At 41.0% G+C, this 24,296-nt stretch overlaps 3 protein-coding genes across 9 annotated transcripts in view; 1 reads left to right on the forward strand and 2 right to left on the reverse strand.

Annotated features, from left to right (window-relative positions):
• UBR3 (ubiquitin protein ligase E3 component n-recognin 3) overlaps nt 1-9,485 on the reverse strand; it is a 97,319-nt gene extending 87,834 nt beyond the window's left edge. For 2 of the 4 annotated variants that reach the window (XM_077181426.1, XM_077181425.1), the window contains exon 1: nt 8,926-9,484. In XM_077181426.1, the coding sequence (XP_077037541.1) occupies nt 8,926-9,371 (446 nt within the window). In that variant the 5' untranslated portion in view covers nt 9,372-9,484. Of the gene's footprint in view, nt 1-8,925 lie in introns of all 4 variants that reach the window. The other 2 variants (XM_077181424.1, XM_077181427.1) reach the window with 2 other exon arrangements.
• Nucleotides 9,486-10,113: 628 nt separating this feature from the next.
• On the forward strand, nt 10,114-15,002 carry METTL5 (methyltransferase 5, N6-adenosine). 4 transcript variants are annotated; one of them, XM_054636271.2, is made up of 8 exons: nt 10,114-10,275; nt 10,976-11,097; nt 11,754-11,868; nt 12,296-12,477; nt 12,862-12,944; nt 13,218-13,269; nt 13,932-13,981; nt 14,895-15,002. In XM_054636271.2, the coding sequence occupies exons 2-8, from the start codon at nt 10,989-10,991 to the stop codon at nt 14,940-14,942; spliced, it is 639 nt and encodes a 212-aa protein (XP_054492246.1). In that variant the 5' UTR covers nt 10,114-10,275; nt 10,976-10,988; the 3' UTR covers nt 14,943-15,002. The 4 variants fall into 4 exon arrangements, with proteins under 4 accessions (XP_054492246.1, XP_054492244.1, XP_054492248.1 ...); XM_054636269.2 differs by lacking the exon at nt 10,114-10,275 and adding an exon at nt 10,282-10,622; XM_054636273.2 differs by lacking the exons at nt 10,114-10,275; nt 10,976-11,097 and adding an exon at nt 10,282-10,904.
• SSB (small RNA binding exonuclease protection factor La) lies at nt 14,661-23,532 on the reverse strand. Its single transcript, XM_054636263.2, has 12 exons — nt 23,475-23,532; nt 20,210-20,284; nt 18,591-18,694; nt 18,249-18,423; nt 18,019-18,126; nt 17,828-17,928; nt 17,562-17,633; nt 17,436-17,478; nt 16,691-16,831; nt 16,144-16,327; nt 15,839-15,970; nt 14,661-15,116 (listed from the first exon to the last, which is right to left on the reverse strand). Exons 2-12 carry the CDS (start codon nt 20,273-20,275, stop codon nt 15,019-15,021), a joined length of 1,224 nt encoding a protein of 407 aa, XP_054492238.1. The 5' UTR covers nt 20,276-20,284; nt 23,475-23,532; the 3' UTR covers nt 14,661-15,018.
• Between the last annotated feature and the right edge of the window lie 764 nt (nt 23,533-24,296).

A 24,296-nucleotide genomic window follows, 5' to 3' on the forward strand; every position in this document is an offset into this window, starting at 1 on the left:
TTAGATCAGTCCTGCCACAACTCTGTCCTCAGCCCTCTTACTGGTCCTAGCACTAGCACTTGACTGATCCTATGTTAAACCAGCTCACAAGCTAAGCCAGTAGAAGCTATTTACTTATAGGGATATATAAAAAATGTCACTAGGCCAGTTTAAATCCACCAAAACTCACGGACCAGTCTCCTTGGAAATCACACTGAAATCCCCAAATCATTTTGCCATCACCTCTTTCCTTGTTAACCTGACAGGGAGCAAAACACAGGGAACAAAATAAACCAAAACCTCAAACAAAGACATTCAGGAAAATGCCATCCTGACCAACCAGCACAAGAAGTAGATACAATGCTCACTGTGGAGGCAATTCCATCACTTCAAAGGAGAGTTTTTTATCTCCACAGTTATCATAGCAGCTGATAAATGCCTTCAGTACCAGCCAGACCACACCTTTACAGCATTTGATCAGTCCTTCATCCACTACATCCCACAGTGTCTCAAGTTGCAGCTGCATTCCAGAAACTTGACATAAGTTCACATATATACAGATGGACTATTTTTACCCTCACTTTTCTCTCACTATTTTGTCCCCTGCCTCCCTGTGTTTAAAAGTCATTTGTTTTTAAACTGGATCATAAGACTGCCAAAAGAAAACATCCCAATTTCACACTCTTAATAGTACTACAGCACTATGAGTACCTGACTCTGACAGAAGCTTTTAGGGATGAGGATCTGGGACCCAAGCAACAGAATCGAAATGGAAACTGCTGGAAATCAGTTCTTAAGCAAAGAAAGTAAAGCTCTACTTGATTCTTCAATTCAGTAAGTCATACCTAAACTGAGTTCTTACTTAAAACATAATATACATTTCATATGTGTATATATGGTACAATACATATTCATAATGTATACCTCATGACTGACATCATGTAATGTTTCATAAAGTATTCAAGTGAAGTTTTATAAATATGAATTCAACACAACTTTTTTAAAAAGCATGTGTTCTGTCTCCACTGTAAAGCTAACACACAAATACTACTCTTACACACTCTGAATCTACAAAATAGATGCAAGATACAAAGTACTTTTTGAGTGCTACAATTGTTTCTGAGTTGTTACAAACCCATTACATCATTTCTTATGTGTTTAAATGTTTTTTCCTACCTTTGCAGTTCAAATATCAAACCAAATCTTAATTCAGAACAAAGTAAAACTTTCTGTTTTACAGTAAAGCTTTCTAATCAAGATTAGAAAATCATCTGGATGAAAAAGGGCTTTGATATATTGTAGGGTTGCTTGATATAAGTCCACTGTCCCTAACAATTACAAATACAATGGGAATTCTGAAGAAATGCAGAGAAATAAACCCACTGTTCCTATTAAGTTTAGCATGTTCCCCCACACACCCTAATAACTGCACTTCATTAGTTAAATTCCTTTCACCTGCAAAACAGGCTTCCAAAAGTGAATCAATGTGGTACTGACTCCAAGACCCAAGCAATGAGCACTCTTCTGCTCTTTATGAAAACTGCAAGCTATAGAGCTCATAGACAAAACTGAATACTTGCATTTCTGCTATGAGAGGCAAAGCCAACTGAAAAGATGTCAGTCTCACTCTTCTAACCAGAAAATTTCCAAAATAGAGGCAACAGAGTCAATAGCGGAGGACAATGAAACACAGCAGAATAACTAGTGGCTTCTCAAGGAAAAAAACCCAGTAACTTTAAGGAAATCTTTTCAGGCCTTAAGCTTTCATGGCAAAGCTGGCTGGCCAGGTTAGGAGGCTAGAAATCAGAGACTGGACAATAAGAAGTTATTCCAATCCTTGCAGAACAGCAGGAAGAGAGGCAATGACTCATAGACGCTCTCTTGGTGCTCAGTGCTACATTAAATGAAGCACACCAGGTCAAAGAAAAAGCAGTCAAAGCTGCTCTGCAGAGCATTTCTAGTATTCTGTTAGTCCTGAGACATAAACATCCTGTATAGTAGACAAAACTACAATGACTCTTATTAGTAGGCAAGTACCCATTATCAACCAGAAACAGTAGATCTGGCAGTAGTTTCAATCATAAGGACTTTTTTAAAGAAAAAATTAGTAAGAAGGAGAAGGAATGGACTTCCAAGACCTTGAAGTACATGGACAGTACATCTACTTGAAAGAACAAAAATCAAGAAACAGGTTTCAAAAAACAGTTAACAAAACCTTTTCCGGTTAAGAAAATTCTCCAAAGAGAATTTAAACAGGTCAAACATACAGCATGTAGTATTTTGACCCAAATACTTCATATGACAAAGATCTAAGTCACTACACAGTGCTAGACAAATGCAAAAATAACCTTCATTTCTTCAGGACTTGAATGAGATGTGTGAATTTTAATAATAGGTATCAACTTAAGCTTTGGCCAGGCCTCCAACAGACAAGGTGTATATATAAGTAATTTGCAGCTTTCTTGGAAAGTATTTACGTGTTTCATGCTGGAGCTATTATCAGTGCAGGAACTGTGCAGAAACAGAGGTGCATCCTGAAGGAGGCAGTTCATTTAGTCCTTGTTACCTAACAGCCATTCTATTAATTCAATGCAAAGAAAATTCATTGTTTTCAAAGCTTATTACCAGAACCCTCTACAGAGGAAGGCACCAGATACTAATATTTAAATACTATTATTTAAAATCACCTGCAGCTCTCAGATACTATTCCAGGATATTTAAAAAACGTAAAATTCCTGATACTGTAAAAGTGATAAGGAAGTATGGCCTGAAATCTGAATCAACCTATATGGTCATTAAGAAAGATCAAAGAAACAACAGCTCTTTAGGAATGTGTTCCCTAAACATACTCCCAAAACCACATTTGTTCCATTGCCAACAGGTCCACTGACAGCTCCATATAGATCAGATATATACCAGACAAATAACACTCCACCGTGATGTAGTGGACTTAGAATTCTAGGCAGATCATACATGCATGAAAAGTATAAAAGCAGCTTTACAATTTGGTGGGATCATAGTAAAAGAACTGAAAATCAAAACTGGTTAGCCCAAATCTAAACAAGACTGTTTCAGAGAGCTCTAAAACACAGCTCTTCTTAAATTGAATATATACCAAGGCAAATTATGAAGCAATAGACTAGTGATACAATAAATAAGCCAAATTTCAGGCAAGGCAAGATATATAGTAGCCATATCTTGTGAAGTCAGCCTTCACAGCCCTGCTGTGCTCTTCAAATCAGACTGGTCCTATCAGCAAACCTTTGGGGTTAAAACCATCATTTAAGTTTGTTCAGTAACAAACATAGCAAGAGTTTAGGCTTCTACATATTTATAGTTGTGTATATGTATATGTTTCAACATCTTCCTGATGACTTTGAAACAACTACACATGATTCCAGAGGTACGTAGAAAGTAACAATGCATCTAGTCAGGTCATAGCTCCAAAGGTAATAATACAAAAGTAGCACTGGGCTGTTGACCATTTGCAATACATCTCAGCAAGTAATTTAGAGGTTGATGTGGTCCTAATTAGAGACATTCTTAAAAGAAATCAAGTCAGGCAGGTTTGAGAGTTGACTGTATGACATGATAGACTTAACTGCAATGTCTTTTGCTTTCCAAGGATAAGGCCTAACATGAAGCTCTATGTAAAATACTCAGTGTTACTTTGGAATCCTAAGAAGCAAGACATTATCTTGAGCTTTATGTCTGGGGGAAGCATGAAGGAGAATAGAGGAAATCAGATATTATAAATGTATGGTAACTTCAAATTCTGTGGTCCTTGTGAATCCCAGTATGAATTCCTGTACTTTGTATGTGGATGAACATGGTGGAGGTTTTGTTCTGAAGAGTCACATCCATCATACATGACTATGGATTTATCCAAACTCTCACACTAAGCTAACAGCCACTACAGCTCAGACTTCTCTCCAGTCCCTCCTTGGTAGCCCAAAGGACTTCAGTCACAGAAAAGCTGCATGGAGTTGACAGAGACCCTACAAAACACCATTTGTACCAGCTCAACAATCCTGAACACACACGTATTTTAACATGGTTTCATAAAACTCAGAGACCAAGCTAAAGTTGGCTACTTGTAGGCTCTCAGCCTGTTGATAAAGCATCTGTTTCACCAACTTCTTGAAGAAAGTTCCAAAAGAGCACCCTTATCTCTTTGAGGCTGCATTACCAAACCTAGCCTAGGTCCTGGAGAACCGAAAACTTCTTGGTAATTGTTAAACACGACAATTGATAGCGTCACACAGGAAGGGATGACCTTGAAGCAGCAGGATGTTATATATATGCTAAGCAGGTGATTTGCTGTTGCAAGACACTCCATAAAATAGCCAAGTAATCCACTTTGTGCCAGTAAAACAATAATTGCCTGTATGTCCCAAAACACAGCCACAAGCAGATCTGACTTTTCTCATCTTAAGGGGATCCCAGTTCCACAACCCAAGATGGTAAAAGGGACCATTCATGATAAACATGCACAGAATGCATCCAAAGACAGCTAGCAATAATAGCTCTCTCAAGAACAAGCTTCCTTTTTTATAGTCACGCTGTTAAAATTTTCACTTACTAAGATTTTCATTCTCTACAAGTCTAGAATATGAAAAAGCTCCTTTACTCTTACTTAGCTAGAGAAGGTAAAAGAAATAGAATATAATCTTCCATAGCTCCCAATCTCTGAAAAGGAATAAAAGGAAGGATAGAATTTTATGGGGACAGAATAGCAAAGGTCATCAAAATTAGGTATCTATCTATTAAGTATCCAAAATTTAACAAAAACATTCAATAATCCTTGCTGGGTGCAAACATTTTAAAACACTGAAAAAATCAGAGCCTTTTCTAAATAAATTAAAGCAGAAAAAACCAAGCTATTTAGAAACAGAATATACTTCTCATACTTGCCAGCAAAAGGAGGCAAAGAGAATTGTCTGGCCTTTTCACAAGGGGATCACAGTAGAGCCAACAGATATGTTTGTCTCCAAGAGAGACATCATGATGACAAAAAAGAAAACAGAGAGAAGTCTGATCTATTGTGGAAAGATAAGCAGGGATCAGTAAAGATATAACTGCAGGAAGTTTAGAGCTAGGAACCTGAAGGTGCTTTTGAACACACAGCATATACCACCAATCTCTGAGAGTTACCTTTCTTACAACTATAGGACTTGTTACTCGATAAAGAAACAGCCCACTGTTGCAAATGGAAATGGGTAACACCTTAATCCCTTTAATGAAAGATAAGAGAAGACAACACTATGTCAATGGAACCATTAGCTGCCATAACTACCAAGAAATAAATAAAAAACATCACTGCAAAAGCCTATTAACCAAAATTCTTAACCTGGCTTTTCACCTTTCAGGATATGCAACCCTTGATGGAGGTATTATTTGTGTTGTACTGTAATGCAGTACTAAAACATCTGCTTTCCACATGATTAATTTAACAAATAAGTCAACAAACTGACAGACTCTGAAACAGGACACGGCAGTAGGCAATAGCCAAAGTGTTGAGGCTCTCTAGTTTGTCAGGTTATTGTCTACAAACTTAGAGGGGATTTAGAACAAGACAGCCATAGAAACAAGATGGTACTCAGCAGTAACAGATTATTGACTAGTTATACTCTTATAATAACCATATGGCATACTGCTTTCTTCAAGCTCATTTCATAAACTATCACTTTCATTATAATACAAGACCATCTACCAACCAAAAAATACTCAAGTCTGAATTTTCCCCTGCCCAACTGCATGGGATTTTTTAATCCAACAGATGAACTCATTTGAACTATGAGCATATGTCTACTCAAAATGCTTTAGAACCGAAGATTTTTGCTTCTTCGGAACATTATTAATTACCTCTGAAGGCCTTGCTAGATTTCATTTGCAAATAGCTAGATACCATATGGGAGACAACTACAAACTATTTCTGCCTCCTTACATATCAATGGATTTTAAAATCTATTCAACCTTGCCGCAGGTAGAATTTTTAATGCTTTCACAAGCAGCTACATTTACAAACTTGAATATTTTCTAAAGTCTACATTACATTCTAGTAGATCAGACCAACTGCAATTAACTTGACCAACAAAACCACTGAAATCTGCATGGAAATCAAAAGCTTCAAAAATGTGACAATCTGATTTTTCTAAAACAAATGAGAATTACACAAGTTACCTAAAGCAAACCTAGGTACCTAAGGCAAATCAGTATCCATCTATTACGCTATAGTCCAGCTTCTATTTATAAAGGCATCAGAAATAAAAAAAAACTATCACTGAGGTATCTCTATAAAGCAAATTCTATATTTAATGAGCACTAAAAGATTAACACACACTCATACTCTAGGATAAACCATTTCTAGATTTACATTAGCCATCTTAAAGGCAATGAGAAGATATTCCAGATTCTAAACTGGAGAGATTTCCTTTATAGCAGATCAGTTAACTAAGACTTCATGAACAGTATTTTTGAGCTGCATCAAATAAATAATATGAATATGAAGACCAGATAACAAGAACAGAAACAAAAGAATGCTACTATAATATTGATATACAGCATCTACACAAAATGTGTCTGAGCAGACAGATGGTAGATAAAGTTTGTAAGTAGGCTCCACATTTGATTCCCTTGCTATTAATAGAAGCCTAGGCTGTGGTGGCCAAGGTTATATCAGGCTAGACACACTCCAGTTTCCTAAGTCCACCATGAAGGCCTCCTAACTTTGACATGCAAAGCATTACCTTTGTAATTGTGCAGTTGATTTGTATACACAAAGTTAAAACACTATCTAAACACGCTGCATTGTAGCAATTCAAGTCAATAGGTAAAACTCTGTGTGTTTGCACACAATAATGGTTTTCACATTGGTGAAAGCTTATTTTACTTTGTCTTGCACAGCAAACAAATTTCTAGTTCACTAATTGCAATGGCTTAACATCAGTTCTTGTCTACACAAGTAGAAGTGACCTTATGTTAAATGCAGGCACCCCATATGCTGCCATGTATTGCCCTCCTTATATGTCCAAGAGGACTGGAAAATCTACTGCACAATGCCAAGTGCTGTTTCTGAACAAATATTATTCATTTGTTCAGCAATTCTTTAGCTTTAGTGACCAAAACTCCTGAAGGGACCTACCTCACAAACAAGAAAATTTACTCTCAAATTCTACCATTAAAAGTACTAAGTAGGGCACACAAAAATGAGATTGTTACTCCCTCGGGGTTTGCATGTGCTTACATTGCAAATTTAAGAGCATTTTTTATTTCTTCTTTATTAAACCAGATTTCCTCAAGAAGAAAACTGTTCAAAATAAGAAAAGACAACTGTGAAAGCTATACAGTCTGGGATGAGCACAGCATCACAAGTCATTTTAGTATTCATCCAAAGTAGCTCAATTTGTGTGTGCTCTGTTAAAATCCTGCCACTAAGAGGAGCCCTAAGTCTATTCCACAATGAACAGTGGAAGAAGTATTAATTTTTTTCCTGTTTCTCAAGATCAATGGAAACTCTTACTTCAGTGATGCTGAGGAAAGCAGAATCATCACAAGTTGAAGAAGAACCGATAAAGAAAGAATCACTTCAGCAGTAGCAACTTGAAACTACTTAAGATTACTGAAAACAAAAGGAGGAAAAAAATTCTGACATTGGAGTAAATCTATCAATAAGAAAAGAGTCCACCAAAAAAGAATGAATAAATGATGAAGGCAGATTGCAAGAGAAAGAAAAGATGAGAAAAGCATAAGAAACAAAAACTGAAGCCACTTCAAGGTCTGCAGCAGGAGAACAGTGATTATACAGACACAAAGAACTGGAGTCAAGGCAGCAACATTCAAGAAACAGAAAAAGAAGAAGTCATTAAATCTCTAAGTAGGAATGCAAAAAGAGAAGGAATCTTAATATGCTGAGTGAATGATACAGAGTTATAGCCTGTAAAGCTGCAAAACCAAGAAAATAACCAAGGAAAATGTTTTAAAACTTCTCTATGTTACTCGTGTTTTCTGCTAGGTATGCCACAATTTGAATTCAACAGCATACCATGTCATCCAGGCTAAGATATCAAGACAGACTATTCCAGAAGGTTTGTCAGAAGAGAATCCTCATTCAAGCCCTGCAAACTGTCATCTAGTGAAGCCTTTACCTAGCTGGTGAATCAACAGGAACACAGGGAGCTCCAGAAGACACTCAGTTGTAAAATTTGAAGTTGACTGGCTAGGTATCACCTTCATCCAGTAACTGGTTGACTGATCTTTCCTTTCACCATCGAGTACATATGAGAACAAAGGAGGGTTTAACGAGGTACCCGATTCCTCTTCTTCTGACCAGGCACTTCAGTCTTGCCTCCAGTAGGTCAGAATACAAAAGACCTTTGACTTCCACAAAAACCTGCCCTGTTGTATTCATCCAAGGGCTACCACATTCCTTGATTTAAAGCTAAGGTGGTAAAATGAATTGCAGACTGGGAAATCACACAAAAATGCGTCCCTCTTACTCAATCTGTTCACTTTGGCTTATCTGCTCACATGCTGTCCCAAAGTCTTTTGACTTCTCGGCTAGCTGTGTTAGGCCAAGGCTGCTAGCTGGAAGCTGACAGGTACTGCCTCCCATGCACTCTGCCTTATCAACTTCCCTGAAGGCTGGCACTCGGTGCAAGGGCAACAAGGTTCGCACGAGCGTCCTAAAAAAAAGGCACGCCCACATCAACAAAGCCACCTTGCCGAACCCCGGCGGACTCCTCGCTCAGCCCGCGGTCCGAGCCGCAGCCAGGGATGGAGGCAGGCGGCCCGGGAGGCGGCAGGGGCCTCACCTCTTGCCCTTCCTCAGGGCGGCTGCGGGCCGGGGCCGCGCTCCCGGCCCGGCCCGGGCACGGTTCGGCCGCCCGCGGGGCCGCCCCCGCCGGCAGGTGCCCGCCCGCCCCGCCGCGGCCGCCCCGCGCTCACCCGGCCTCCCGCATGACGTTGCTGTCGCCGCAGTCGCAGGCGCCCCCCGCCTGGCTCCGGAACATGTTGTAGTCGTGCCCGGCGTGCTCGCCCTGGTGGAAGCACTCGGCGCACAGGCTCATGCAAGGCGAGATCCCGCACGTCCGGCACCGGTAGGCCACGAAGTTGGCGGTCCAAACCAGGCCGCATAGCGTGGCGGGGTCGTAGGCCCGCACGGCTTGCACGAAGCTGTCCCAAGGCTCCCCTCCCGACAGCAGGCAGCGGCACCACTCCAGCGCCTCGCCGGCCGCCTCGCCACCGCCAGGGCCCGCCGCCGGGGCCAGCACCAGCTCCAGCAGCGTCCGCAGCTCCGCCGCCGCCGCCGCGCCGCTCTCGCCACCCAGCGCCGCCTTCAGCCGCGCCGCCGTCTCCCGCTTGTCCCTGCTGCTGGCGCCGGCCCCCGCCATGACGGGACACCGAGGGGCCGTTACGGCCGCGCCGGGCTCCGGGTCCGCGATCCCTCCGCCGCCCTCGCTCCCCGCCCCGCGGCGCCGCCCTCTCGCGATAGCCGCGGCACCGGCGCCCTGCCCGCCGCCCGCGCCCCCCTCCCGACACCGCCTCTCCCCTCCCCTGACACCACCCTCCTCTTCCTCCGCCCCTGCCCTCCCGCCGCCCTCCCAGCGCGCAGGTGCGCGCCCCGCGCCGCCGCCGCACGAAATGTCGCCGCCCGCCGGCCCGAAACTTCACGTTCCCGGGGTCCCGGCAGCCGCGAGGAGCGTGGAGGGTACACCTGGGCCGGCCGGCGGCCCCGACGGCAGCGGAGCTCGTTTGTTACCGAGCCGTGTATGCAGCGAAGCGGCTGCCGTGAGACACTCCGCTGCCGCCCGTGTATCCTGGCCACAGGGGTCCCGCCAGGCTCAGGTGGTGGCGGCTTTGAGGGCAGGAGCAACTGCGGGGAATGTGGGAGGCACCTCTGAGGCTTCGGGCCGGCGGTTCTACCCTCGCTGCATCAAGCGGCCCCGCTGTGGGAGCAGAGCAGCGCCGGGCTCCGGCGGCAGCACTGCACCCCAGGGTGGCCGTAGAGCCGCGCCCCGAGGTACCAGCGTGCGGCTGCCTGCGCCCTGCGACCAGGAGAGAACCCATGTGGATGCGAGTTATCGTGTTTCGCACACCGATCGGCGGCTTTAAACCTTGATAAATAGATTTTCAACTGTGTAATGGAAAGCCTTATACGAAAAAATCTATTCCTAAATGAGAGTAACCTTCTACCCTACAGCTACGGGCCTCAAGGCAGCTGCCTCACTTCTGGCTTTGCCTGCGTTTCCTACGGCTGCCGGTCTGCTGGCGGCTTGTGTCGCGCTGCGGTTCCAGGTGAATGTTACTCCTCTCCACGACCGCTTTTCCCAGCGCGCCGGCAAAATTCCAGTTCCTTGCTCTGTCCCTAAGGGCACTCAGGAGCGGGACCACCGAGAAAGCCCGCTCTGCCAGGTGTGTCCCTGGCGCTTTCACAGGCACCGCTCAGCGGTGACACGTAAGGCTGCAATAAAATGTCTCGTGTTTATAATAAACGAGACCAAAGCTCGCACTTGTTAACGCCAGACGGGGAAGCTCCCTGCCGTTTCATTCCCGCAGGTGCCCGTCTGCCCGGGAAGGGGCGGGACGGCGCGCCGGAAGACGGAAGTGCGCGGTGGCGCTCGGAGCGGCCCGGCCGAGCTGCGGTGAGCGGGCGCGGTACCGAGCGGGGACGGCGCTGGGGCCGAGCGGACGGTGCAGGTGGTGGCGGTCGCTGGGGCTCAGCTCCTGCCCCGCTTAGGGCCGGGCGGCGGGCGGGCCCGGGCTGTAGAAGCGGAGCCCGGTGCCTGAACTCCGGGAGCCAGTGAGGAGCGGGGCTGCAGCCGCCCGGGTATTCCCCATCATCGGTGCGCCACCAGCTGCGTCCCGGGAAACGGCAGGAGATGGAAAACACCCAGGAGATGCTGAAGAGTACCAGGGGCTTTTAAGTATGAAATAATTTAAGATCATACGTGGTTTATTTATATTGTTGTAACTGATTACACATTATTTTCTTTAGTAAAACCATAAACATGAAGAAATTAAAGCTTAAAGAACTGGAAAGCTGTCTTCAACAAGTTGATACTTTTGAAAATCCAAAACTACTCCTTGAACAGTATCCAACAAGACCTCATATTGCAGGTAGAGGTGACCCACACCACTGTTTCCTCTTTTACTATTTCATCAACACTTTTAATTCAAAAAGTTTTTTCTACTGCATTGTCTGAAGGCTTTACGCTGAAAGTAGTTAAGAAAGTATATCCAGCAGGAATGTGTATAGTAGTACTCTGGTAATGTCTGTCTTCGTTTGAAAAATGCAATCTAAGACAATGTCCAATCCAAAAATCAAATTAATTAATCTAATAGGTAATGTTGTGATAGAGGCAATCTTAATCTGTAACTGTAGAAGCTGAAATGGAGCTATGTCATGACCCACAAAACCAGCAAAAGTATATATACAGATGCTCATCTATACCCTTAATTATGCTCTTTTCCATATTTTATATCCTTCTATTGTTTTTCCCCAAAAAAAGTTTAGAGGCATACTTTTTCTACAAGCAATACTCAGAGCTCTATCTCTCCACCCAAAATCCACGGTTTGTGACTTGTCAAAATGTTTTTGACTCTTCACATATAAATGAAAAAGAGACTTACAGGCAGTGAGAACATCAGTTTAACTAAAGGGGTTTTCTAATGCAAAATTAAGAGTTTCCTGAAGGCAGAAACAGCTTTTCTTGATTAATCACATACATATTTGGTATCATTGACCTGTTTTGTTTGGGTTTTCTTTTCCCCAGCATGTATGCTTTATACAATTCACAATACTTTTGATGATATTGAAAACAAAACAATTGCAGATTTAGGATGTGGTTGTGGCATGCTCAGCATTGGAAGTGCAATGTTAGGAGCAGGGTAAGTATTTAATATTTCTGGTTATATTTCTTTCTGGCATAGAAAAGTAGAAAGTAAGATTAAAATATAGCACTGCTGAACTAAAACATTTCAGGTTTATAATATGGTGCATAATCAGGCTAATATTTACCAAGTTTTGACTATCAATAGCCATTCATACTGTGAAAGTGATGGACAGCTGTCATTAATTTGGAAATCATCTGCTTTCCCCAGAAGCATTAAATGAACATATGAAACTCCCTTAACAAAATTTAGATTTATACCTGAGAAGGGGCAAGAGAAGTGCTTGCATTTTTATCAGCACTGAATGTATTATGTATGCTCGTTACATTTCCTAGAGAAAACAAGTTGTGTACACAGATCCCTTACTGTAGAATTTAAACACCATTTTAGTTTGTAGACTAATATGTGCCACTTCTCTTAATAGATTCTGTGTGGGCCTTGACATAGATGCAGATGCACTGGAAATATTTAATAGCAATATTGAAGACTTTGAGCTCACGAATGTCAACATGGTTCAGTGTGACATCTGTTCTTTATCTGACAGCATGTCAGATACATTTGACACAGTTATTATGAACCCTCCATTTGGTACCAAGCATAACAAAGGTTGGTAATTGTGAAGCTCAGTTAGAAATTATCACAAATGAAACAGCAAGAGAAATGCTTTCAATGAAACAACTCCCTTGTTTATTAAATAGTTTATATTGTTTATATTCTAATTTCTTAATGTTTTGTTTATCTGGAATCAGCTTCCTAAGATTAGCAACTTCAGCATTGTAACTAAGTCACTAGGGTTTGAAATAAACAATACTAGATATTTCCTATCCCTATCATCTTTATTTTATTAAAAGCAATTGAGTATGTTTTAGAAATACTTTCTGTACCTTAATGTATTCAGTGCTGTTTCTCAAGTAGCTATTATTCCAGAAAAAATTAAGCAGATCTTTGCACTTCCATTTAACAATTCTAATAATTTCATTATTGTTTTAGGAATTGATATGATTTTTCTGAAAACTGCTCTACAAATGGCAAAAACAGCTGTATATTCCCTTCACAAAACTTCAACACGACAGGTAAGTTCTTCATTTTAGTAGGGCAGGAACTAACCAGACAACAAAATATTTGGCTATATAGATGTCTATAGCTTCACTGATTTGTCAACTGCTTTGTGGGGTATGTTTGGGATAAATACTAATTACATCAAATAACTGCAATCTCACATATATCAAGGTAATTATGTGATGTAACGCTTTGGCATGAAAATCAAAAGCACAGGAGACTTATTAAGTACAGAGGTGTAGATGCTTATAAAACAGATAATTTTAAAAGCTCATTTTTACTTGTAGCACATTCAAAAGAAAGCAGCAGAATGGGAAGTGAAGATGGAAGTCTTAGCAGGTAATATTTATTTAACAGGAAAAAAACCCAATATCTTTTGGTTTTATACATTATCTCTAACACTATCAGCCAGTCATAACAGCCCAAGATAAATTTAGGTGTGATTTAACACAGAAATGACACGGGTCTTTCTCTTTTTAGCAGACTTTTAAAATGTTTTTTTAAATTTTTTGCTACCTGGCAAGAATACAAGCAGGCACTTAATAAAGCTCTGAGAAATACTTATTCTGTGCAGAATTAGGTTTGTTCCTGGACTAGATTTTGTTTTCAAACAGAAATTACCTCTTCCTGCTTCAAAGTGCATGTTGCTGAAAAAGACAAGTGAAACACAGGTCAGTTCTCACACACAAAAAAAGCATCCTGTCCTTAGCCACCTGAATATTTTTGCCAGTTAAGTATCTTCCCATCTTCTGCTAACCAGATGCTTTTTACAGTCATAGAACTTGAGATGTGAAGTTGCACAAGTGCTTGAAACACAACTGCCATCCACTTAAATATCTGATATGGACTGCTTCAGTGTTTAGTCCTGATGTAGTGCAGACATAAAACAGGTATGATAGGCCACAGCAGATGCAGACATTAGAAACAGAAGCACATGGCTGTAGCGCTTAAGTGACTGACTATCATCCTAGTCTAACATGTATTCTTTATACTGTTCACAGAACTTAGGTTTGACTTACCAGCATCATACAAGTTCCATAAGAAGAAATCAGTAAGTATAAAACCTAACATAACTGAGAAAATGCTGAGATAAATAAATTCTCCTTAATGAAATTTAAGTTTTAGGGCCATATGTACTGGATGAAGAATGGTCACAGCATTCAGTGACATCCTTGCTGTTACTCCATTTTGTAGCTGAACAGGGAAAAGCATCATGATAATGCCAAAGCTCTACACAAAGATTAAAGCAGCACTGCAATTAGATGTGATAAAGCTAAGGGCAGCCTCCTTGACTCAACTAATAACTCTTAGCTCAGTCGTCTCTGCAGCTCAGACCAGAGTGGATGCAGTGTTGAAGGCCACAGTAACAAGGATGTTATAGCAGTAGCATTATCTCAGAGCCAGCCTGGGGGCAGCAGGAGGAACTGGTGCTCACTGGTAAAAGATACAGTCCAGGCCCACAGTATGGCAGTCCAAAGCCCACAGCAAGTTCCTTGCTACTGAATGCTGGCCTGGAAGCCATGTATCCCCATCCCTTAGCATGAGGAAAGTAGAGAGGAGAGTAAGCAATAGTTGGAACACTGTTTAGTAAGTTGAGCAGCAAACAGAAGCTTTAATCAGCTGCTGACTATGCTCTTGGTGACTTGAACTTAAAATTATTTAAGTCTGTCCTTATCTTTGCTACTTCACAGTTGAAACATTATACTATATTAACCAGGCTTCAGTAGAAAGCAGTTTTAAGTTCTGAATTTATTGCCAGCTGCTATTAAACATAACCACAAGATTACAAAGTCCAAAACCTTTTACATTTGAATAAGATGCCAGAAAAATTGAGAAGATGTGACAGTATAAACAAAACTATAAATAGAAAAGTTGTCCAGGGTTTTATGTCAGCAGTAAGCATGCTTCTTAAACAAAACAAAAAAGCTGTAATCCAATAAAATGAAACTTTTCTCTAATTGTAGGTTGACATTGAAGTGGATTTCATTAGATTTTCTGCCAAAAAGTCCTGAACTGAGGCATGTATTTAAAATCTATTGAAAATGGAACAATAAAACCACTATTTTTTTAAATTCTTTTATTTGACTATTACTGATTGCCATCTCCATTTTCTGTTTTCAGTTGTTTTGGTGCAGGTTCTTCCTTTTCTGTTTCCTCTAGTGGTCTCTTCTTGGGACTTGCTGGTTCTGCAAGATTGAATTTGTAGTCATTTAGAGTAAAGGAAAGCTTTGCCTGAAATCTGAAAACACCCAAACTCTTCCCACCATGTAAGTTTGAGTCCCAGTTATCTACAGCCACAGCTACACTAGAGGGTTTGCTTATTACTGTCACTAAAGTTTTCAGATGTTCTAGAATGCCCCATTTGAAGAGCTTCACCCCTGTCTTAACTCCACAGCAGGAGGGCAGGTAAGAAAATGAAGGAATAGAATCTACCAGGAGTAGGGGTCACTAGGTTTCAGTTAAGCAGGTGCTATATGGAATAAATAGGAGCATATAGCACCTGCTTAACTAAAACCCAGCTCTTCCTCTACTCCCAGCTAAATACTGACAGGCTGAGCTATTAAATCTTCTCATATCCTTAAAGGGAAAAAAAAAAAAAGCACCACTCAAGAGACTGAGTCTGTCCAGTTGTGTAATGCTGCTGACAATCACCATGTTTCAATGCATGGTTGTTTTACACAACCATGCAATATAATACTACTATATAGATAATTAATATCTATATTGTAATTATCTTAATATGCTTTTTGGACAGTTGTGGAAGGAATCAAGCATAAGACTCTTAAGGCAGATACTGTAAGGAGGGCAGAAATGACACAAAGCAGAACCAAATGTGAAACACAAGTACATGGAGCTACTTTCTGTAAAAGTATTGAATAAGCTGCATCAAGTGCACAGAATGACATACCTGTTTTAGTATCATTTTCACCATCTTCTTCATCATTCTCAAACTTGATTTTCTTGCCCTGAAACTGTATTTTTCCTTTTTGTGCACCCTGAGGTATCTTTCCTCCTCTTCCTTTTCCTTTAATTTTGCGTCCTGTGGAGACATAAGATCGGGAACTTTGTATCATTTGTCTCTTAACTGGCCAGCTGCAGAGGCTGCTTTACAGTTAAGGTCAGTCTGTAGTATATATCGACTACTTAATAGTGAATTTCATCCACCAATTCTAGGACATTATAAAGGCTTAAATTAATAAGTGGAGGGAGAACCTTTTGTTTTCTGTTTCAGCAATTCCTGCTGATCTTCCAGGATTTTTTTCAGAGCTTCTTTCTCTGCATCTCCTTCTAGTATTTCCCATGAAACATCCTTGTTCCGGAGCTGCAAGTTTCCATTATGTGCTGCTTTGGCTTTTTCCAGAGCTTCTTTGGCAATATCCTTAAATAGGATAATTCCCTTTAAAAGAAGAGTGGTATTTTCATTTTAATCTTACTGCAAAAACATTCAGCTAGAATGACGAACAATATATCCTGTTGAGTGCCTCAGCAAATTCATTACTTTTGTATGATTGTATAACATGACTAGACTGAAGCAAAGCCCTCAGACTGTGCTAATGAACATTCTTAGTTTTGACCTTCTCAACTAACAAGGCTGGAACCTTTATCTGTTCTTCTGAAAGAAGGGAAAAAATTAATTCTCTAAATATTCTGCAATTTCACAAGACAATAACTTACTCGATAACATAAAACAACAAACTTTTAATCATCCATTTTCAAACTTCAATACTGAAATCTTAAGTCCTTGTTTAAGATTACTGACCTCCTTTGCACCTCTGACAAAGTGTATCCACTTGATTTCTCCGTGACCAGAAAATACTTCATGGAGGTCTTCTCTGCACGTTTGGTCATCTAGATCACCAGAAAACTTCAAAAGACATCCTGTCTTTTCTTCCAGAGACTTCTAAATTCAATTAAAAACCCCCACATTATCATTGAAGAGTCAAGTTTGAATATTCATATTCCCCCTCAACCCTGTTAAACATACTAGTGGTAAACAAGCAGTTGAAGTTACAGTAATTCAAGCATTTTTCCTACATAACCTAGTCCTGCTGATGTCCAGGTCTTGTACAGTCTGTGTCCCCTCCTTTTTCTTTGCTTACTGTGATGCACTTATATGGAACTTAGGACTCTTTTCCCATATTAATTACACTCTTTCAATTCTACAAAACAGCTTTCTGAAGGCTGATAGGTTAAAAATTTATATAATACTGGTGAAATCCTTAATGGATCCTTTAAATACCATAGAACAACCATCATCTCACAGTAGTGCATTCAGGAACACTCTGAACAGACAAACATGTCTAATAATGTAAATTCAGAACATGAGCCTTTAAACAAAATTAGCCTATTGAAAATAATATTAAAACACCATGACAAAACACTCTTACTGTAAGTTAGTTGGAAAAGCTGAAGTGACTTTCTAGAAAGTGTTCTGTATTACAATATTTCAAACAGAATATTCCATGTCAGCTTTATAAAATGTAGGTGATTTAAGAAACCCATACCATTTCAGCATCTGCTGCTTGTTTCTGCTTTTCTTCTTTTTCCCTGCAAAAAAGTTAAATTAGTTATGAGTCAGCTCAAGCATGGTCAGGCAAGCAAGACACACACTTTGATTGGCAGTGACTCACTGTTTAGCTCTTGCTTTCGCTTCTACTTTGTTTTGTTTCCTTTCTTCATTCTTCTTTGTACAGTACTCCTCCCTTCAACAGAATATAGGTTAATTTAAAATATTCTGTTATAATAGATGTGAAACAGATGAAATTATTTTTCCAAGCTGAGATGCTAAGTCTCAGTCTCCAAAAGCCATGAAAAACTCACTTCTCAGGCCAAGCCTGGTTCTTGTTAAATCCACCCCTGACCACTGTTAGTTCATGTACCAGTTAAGTGGACTTACTTGAAAAGTACTATCAGCTCTGTGTCTTTATACTTTTGATTTGGTATCTCTGTGAACTTCTTAGCAGATTCAACACTATCAAAAACTGCAAATATTGAGCCCTGTTAAGTGATAAGAGATACTGTTAGAGTAACTGAACAGAATGCTGTCCAGGAGGGATCCCTGCCCCAGGGCTAAATCTCCATCATTACCTTAAACGTTCTCTGCAATGTTCTCCTCATTTGAATATTTTCAACTGGACCTTTATCCTCAAGCCATTCTTTGATATCATCAAGAGTAGCATCTAGTGGAAAGCCTTTCTGCAAGATAGCAATGAGCTTCAATTATATGCCACAAAGTGACTCTTAAAAATTATAACTTCTATAGTACGTGTTAATTAAAGTCATGCAGGACAGCACAAAGTAAAGAAAAATTTACTTACAACGTATACAGATCTGTTTTTAATTGCAGCCTTATACTGGTCATTTAATTCAGGAAGGGGTTTATTTGGAGATCTTCTGATTTTAGTTTTGTCTTCATTTATTTCCATTAAACCAGTTTTGGATTTTCTAAGTGCTTCTACAATAACACCAAAATCTTTTGAAAGGCGACTTAACCTATTGAGTAAGCAGACAGAGGTTATTACAAATACACAGGCAAAACTGAAGCCAGATGTTAAAAAAGAGATGGGAAAATTAAATGCACATCAGGAACACTTGGCCCCCAATAGAGATAGGTAGCTGAAAGTTAATCTTTTATCCACATTAGTTGTACTTTGCTTTACCTGTTGAATTTGATCATTACTTCTAAAGGTACCCAGCCATCATCTAGTTTGATCTGTTCCTTTAGAAACTTGTCTCTTGGTAGATTGTGATTGCCAAAATAGTACTGCAAAAAGGAAGGGGGAAGGGGAGGAAAGAGAGATGTGTCTTTAAATTTTCAGTCTTAAAATCTCATTTTCATCTAACAGCTTATTGCAGTAGATTAAGACATACGAAAACTAATTAATTAATCTGAACAATTGAGAATTCTGAAATTATTACTTCCTGCTCTAATGTGATACTTTGTAAAAAGTTAGCTGCAATGTGTAAGCTGTAAAAACAAAATCACCAGAAACCAACCCCACACCAAAACAGTTCTTCATCCAATGGCATTAATGAGGCAAAAATAGATTGCAATTTTGTTTAGGAAAGGAGCAAAGCTTTTTCTGTTAACATCATAAGCATTTATCACCCTCTCTACCAAGAGATCAAGCTTAGCAGAGTCAAAAGTCAAATGTGTCATCAGCAGATCCAGGTTGTACTCCTTATTTAAGGAGTATGTATGCAAGAATATGGTATATGCACACTGAAAAATCATACACACAGACTGGAATTTCTAGGTCTCATTCGAGAAGACACTCTAAGATAAAGAAATCATTATTTAATTTTTAATTTTAGTTATTATGTTCTTATTTCGATCTTGTCCGGCATGGGAAGACAATTCACTTCAAGACAGACAAGTCAATCAGATTCTTTCCCTGCAGTCATCTAGCAAAGGTCAAATACTTGAAACCATAAGGTAAGCTGGAATATTTTCACCAACATCGTGGTGCTTGGAAAAGTCACTGCAAGTTTTACAACACTACCTCTTCCTCTAGTACATCTCAAACTCACATTACCAAAAGTCTAGTTTTGTCAACTATTTATATATAACAAACCAACAAAATGTAGAGGCTGAGGAATCTCCACATTTTGTTTGTTTGTTATATATGAATAATGGCTCCACATGGTAATGGGCATGCAGCTACGTTTTTGTCCTTCAGGAAAGTGGTTTTGTTCTACATGCCATTTAAAGCAATGGGCTCAGGTTTTTTGTTGTAGGGTAACCCTGCAAGCCTCTTAAGAAAAAAAGAGTTAATCCAAAGTAGGCATATAAGTTTAGTTGTAATTTGTAGCAATAAATTACAAAGAAGTAAATCATAATAGCAAGTTATGCAATGTGCTACTATTTTGACCAGCAGAGATTCCCAAGGAGGAGGATTTTTTTCCCACAAAAATTGAGGCACACAGAATTAAAATTCACTCTTCTCCTATTTGCACATGTAGAATAACCCCAGCAAACATGGTAATAAATTGTTCAATGATTCACTTGCTATAGCACCTAAAATGCTAGCAAATTAAACCTTTTCTGTTTTGAAATGGTGTTCTTACAAGCAACTCTAGAGAAGCATAGCTTCCAACTTAAATTACAATTATGACTATCCTAAAGTATTAAATACCTATTACAGACTTCTGACATTTTTAAAGAGCTGAAGACTTGAGCCTAACTCCCAAGAAAGTTAGCTTCCAGTTAGCCAAGTCCCTGCCAATGAACGCCCCCAAAACACCTCAGTCCAGATCCCAAACTATAAACTGAACTCACCTCAATTTGCTGACAGATTTTGCTTTCCAAGATAGACATGTTTTCACCATTTCCATTTTCAGCCATTTTCACCAGCTGTTTTGAAGAGAATACAGAGCAAAAGCACTAAGTTTTGAATAGTATTTTCTACAGACTTACATTCATGTAGCATTGCATTTCACTGCAGCCTCATCTAAATAAGGTAACAACCAAGTTCATTAGCCATACATTTATGTCTGTGAAGCAACTACTAACATGACTGCAGAAGTCCAAGAGGAAACTATGAAACAACTGGGGAAAAAAAATCCCCTCACTTTGGTTGTTAGGGCAGCATTTGGCATTCAGCAGTCAAGATAAAATTTAGGAAATGCTGGCACTTCTCAGCCTTATTTGTTATATACCTTTTTCTAGGCACAGATCCTCAGTTTAGAACAACAACAAAACTGAGAGCTAACAACATTTGTTTTTTAAGTCAAATCCAACCTCTCATCACTAGGCAAAATAATCAATAACAAAAATGTTCAATTCCTACACATGTATAATGAGAAAGCGTTTCTGAAGTTTCTGCCTCGTGATTAATCTTTGGAAAGTTCACAGAACTTACTGGAGGATGGAATGAAAATATCTGCATTTACTGACACATCCTAAAGATGTCTCCTTCTCTCCCTTACAAATGTGTCTTCACTGCGGTTCTGCTTCAATAGTGAATCAAGTATCATTGTAACATAAGACATTTTAACTTGGAAGTAACTTTACTTAACTGGCAGCAAGTGTATAATCCCAGTACATCAGATGCAGTCACTACAAAAGCAGCTACTGGCCAGAAAATTAACTGGGATCAAACATTTTCTCTCCAGTTGCTTTTAAGATAAGGATAGAGTGTGAAGATTAATCTTGAGAAAAAATCTTGAGAAAAAATGTAGCTTTATGAAGCTGTCAGAAATTAGATTGAATTCAGTTTTGAACTATGAAGCAGAGATTTCTTCTTTCTCCCTTTGAGCACTACCACACTTTTTAAATCCAGCTGGCAAAGTTAAAGAGGTTTCCTGGTTGTATTACCCCAGTTCATAGATCTGTGATCACAAAGGCTGCTGGCAAAGATGGTTTTGCACTCATGTCTTGCACGGTTTATGGGGAGATTTGACCATACACCCTCTGCTCTTCTGCTATTTGCAGGGCAGTAACATCTTTCAGAGCATCTAAATGACTGGCAACACAGAAGCAGGGAAAACTCCCCTGAGGTGCCCTTGTTACAGGAAATTATGTTCTTTAGCAGAATGCCCCGTTAGCAGCCTCATCTTCTTATTTTAGTAGTTTAATTCCCCAGTAACTGTTCAGCTTACTGCAGTCTGCAGTATTGCCATTTCCTCCTCTTCCTCATCTCAAAGCCACATTCAAGCCTTGGAACTTAATTGTAATTCTTCAGCACTTACAGCCTTGAAAGGTGCTGTGCTTTCACCTGTACCTAACACTGTAACACTCTTTAAAGCATGATTTCAGCAAGTGGTAGTTGCCAGCTATGCTGAGTGTGATCCATTAAAAAAGCACTTTACAAAACCCAGGCCAGAGCACCCAAGCTGAGCGTTGCAGTTATTTCAGAGATGTCCCACATGAGCCACCCTGACTAGAGGGGACAAATGCTTCACCACCATTCAGGTGCTGGTACTGCCTTAGCACCCTCCTTGTGAGAGAAATCAGTGTTCTATTTTACATTACACCAAATTTGATCTAATTTAATGGCAACCTACAGAGCAGTCTCTGCCTGCTGTCCCAGTCTGCCTCAGCCCAGGTACCAAAACACTCAAAACCAAAAACTCAATTTCCACATAAGGCTCAGCTTCACTGTCAAGAAGAGAAAGAAACCAAGTCTACTTCCTTAGAGTGTTTTCAAGGTTAATACCAAAAAGCATGATCGAACACAAGACTTAGGACAAGTCCTTTAAAATAAGTCTTACACATGGAAAAGTTTTTTTTAAAAAGCATCCTTTCAGCTGCAAGTAACAAACTTAGTGTTAGTAAGGAAGACTAAGAAAGACTCAAACTTGCCATGCATGGAATTCAGTTCAGTGATTGAGCTCTAACCTATTTAGAACAAAAGCAGAAGCAGACTTCTAATTTAAGGGAAATTCTAGCCTTTGCACATGCACATGCTCACTTCAGACTCTCTAGCTCAGTCATTTGGCACAAGAACAACTTCCAGATCAATAGTTTTCAGTTGCTGTGCAGCAGTGATGACTGATAAAAAGCTCCAATGAACAGCAATCACAGTCTGAACTGCATGCAAAATCCTACAAAACATTTTAAGGGCTTTCTTAATAAACTATACTGACGTGTTCCTTCCATATGCCAAAAGTCTGTATCAATACCACATGAAACATTAAAAAACCAGGTTAAAATAAAGCAAGTAGTCATTAGGTTTAAATGATAAACAATTACAGTCAACCCCCGAATTAGATCCCACACTGTATTAGCTAGATCATGCCACAAGAACTCCCAAGTAGATTTTCCTCTTACCAGACATTTAGTTTCTAGCTCAAGACAAAGTTTAGTTGCAGGCTGATTATTCTGCTGTTACTGTAATAGAGTGAAAGGCTTTGTTTTAAAAAGAAAGCTTTCCCGTTACGATAACATGGATCTGTACTCATATTGTGCCTCCTTCAGGAATCCCTGCATAAGAGGTCTGAGCGTGGTTTTTATTTAAGGGTAAGGATTAATTACAGCCACACATTTTCACAGATGGTCACTTTAACAGATTTTTTTTTTAGTAGAATCAGTGCAATGTAAGAAAAAAATTCTTAGAATTCTTTAAGCAAATGAAATGTCGTTCCCTGAACTGTGCCAGGAGAGCATCAGTTTGCTGTTGACGCTTGTACATGCCTGCAGCGGCAACACACAGCCGGACAGCCTGGGGCGCCGTGGCCCAGCCTCCCGCCCAGCGGACACTTCTGCCCGGCAGGAGCGGGAGCGCTGCCCTCAGGCCGGGCCCGGCTCCCCGCAGCGGGAACGCTGCCCCCGGCTCCGCTTCCCCGGCAGAGCCCGGGCCCCGCAGCGCGCACCGAGCGCCGCGGGAAGCGCTGCTGGCGGGAAGCGACCGCGGTGGCGGCGGCGGCACGGCCGGGCCGAGACGGCACGTGCTCCCCTGCTCCTGGAACCCTCCTTGCCTCCCTCCCTCCCGGCCCGGCCGCCGCGCCCCGCCGCCAGCGGGCCAGCTCCTCGGCAGGACCAGCACCGGGCCCGGCAGGGCACGGCCGAGCAGCGGCGCCGCCGGGAGCGGCCCCACACGAACCTGCGCGCTCGGGCCCCGCTCCGCCGTTCCAGAAACCGCGAGTCGGCGCCGCGCAGCCCAGCAGCCCCCGCGACCCGCCCGCCCCTCGAGCGCGCCACTTCCGGGGCGGGGAGGGGGAGGGGCCACAGCGCGGCCCCGCCCCGCGCCGGGAGCGCGCGCGTTCGTGAGGGCCGGGCGAGCGGGGATTGTGCTCGCCCGGTCAGCCCTTCTGTCACCGCTCCTGCGCGCTGGGAACAAAAACTGACAACTTGAATTTGTACAGTACTGGTATATTCACATTTAATAAGTATTGCAAACATTCACTTAAACACTACAGATGTACTGTGGGTATCTATAATGATACAAACGGGAATCGCAGAACTGAAAATTTTCAGCAATAGTATTGACTTTACAATTGATTTGACTTCCATATTACTTAATTTTCTAGTTTAGACGTGAAACAGTAAAACAGTGTCTACCACAGTACAGGTCCAATAGCACAATAATTCAGTGTTTACATTCAACTGTTTCTAAAAACATACTACACAGATGGCCAAGAGATTCCTCGTAGGCTGCTGACCAGGGGTCAGAATCCTATTCCTCCTGCTGAGTTCATGTTCCTGCCTGTGCCCGAGACCTGATTGAAACACATCTTCTTGGGATGTGCTACATGAGTTAACTTAAAAGGGCATTGTAGGTTATTGTGAAAAATAGCACCAGTTGAAATTTAACCATTAGTCTGAACTTACCCTTCTCTCCATTTATTCTAATGCATTGAAAATCTCTAAGAAATTAGGATTCAACTGAAGTACCAAGCAGTAATTTCTTTGACTTTTATTTATG

This window comes from Agelaius phoeniceus, chromosome 7 (genome assembly GCF_051311805.1).
Source record: "Agelaius phoeniceus isolate bAgePho1 chromosome 7, bAgePho1.hap1, whole genome shotgun sequence".
Classification (NCBI taxonomy): domain Eukaryota; kingdom Metazoa; phylum Chordata; class Aves; order Passeriformes; family Icteridae; genus Agelaius; species Agelaius phoeniceus.

Bases quoted from the DNA above. Each gene is read 5' to 3' on its own strand.
- METTL5 (XM_054636271.2), top strand. From the start codon at position 10,989: ATGAAGAAATTAAAGCTTAAAGAACTGGAAAGCTGTCTTCAACAAGTT. The intron at 11,098-11,753 runs GTAGAGGTGACC...TCTTTTCCCCAG, and splicing joins AACAAGACCTCATATTGCAG to CATGTATGCTTTATACAATT. The intron at 12,478-12,861 runs GTTGGTAATTGT...TTATTGTTTTAG, and splicing joins TGGTACCAAGCATAACAAAG to GAATTGATATGATTTTTCTG.
- SSB (XM_054636263.2), bottom strand. From the start codon at position 20,275: ATGGCTGAAAATGGAAATGGTGAAAACATGTCTATCTTGGAAAGCAAA. The intron at 18,424-18,590 runs GTAAAGCAAAGT...CTTACTCAATAG, and splicing joins GTAATGATCAAATTCAACAG to GTTAAGTCGCCTTTCAAAAG. The intron at 18,127-18,248 runs GTAAGTAAATTT...GCTATCTTGCAG, and splicing joins AAAACAGATCTGTATACGTT to AAAGGCTTTCCACTAGATGC.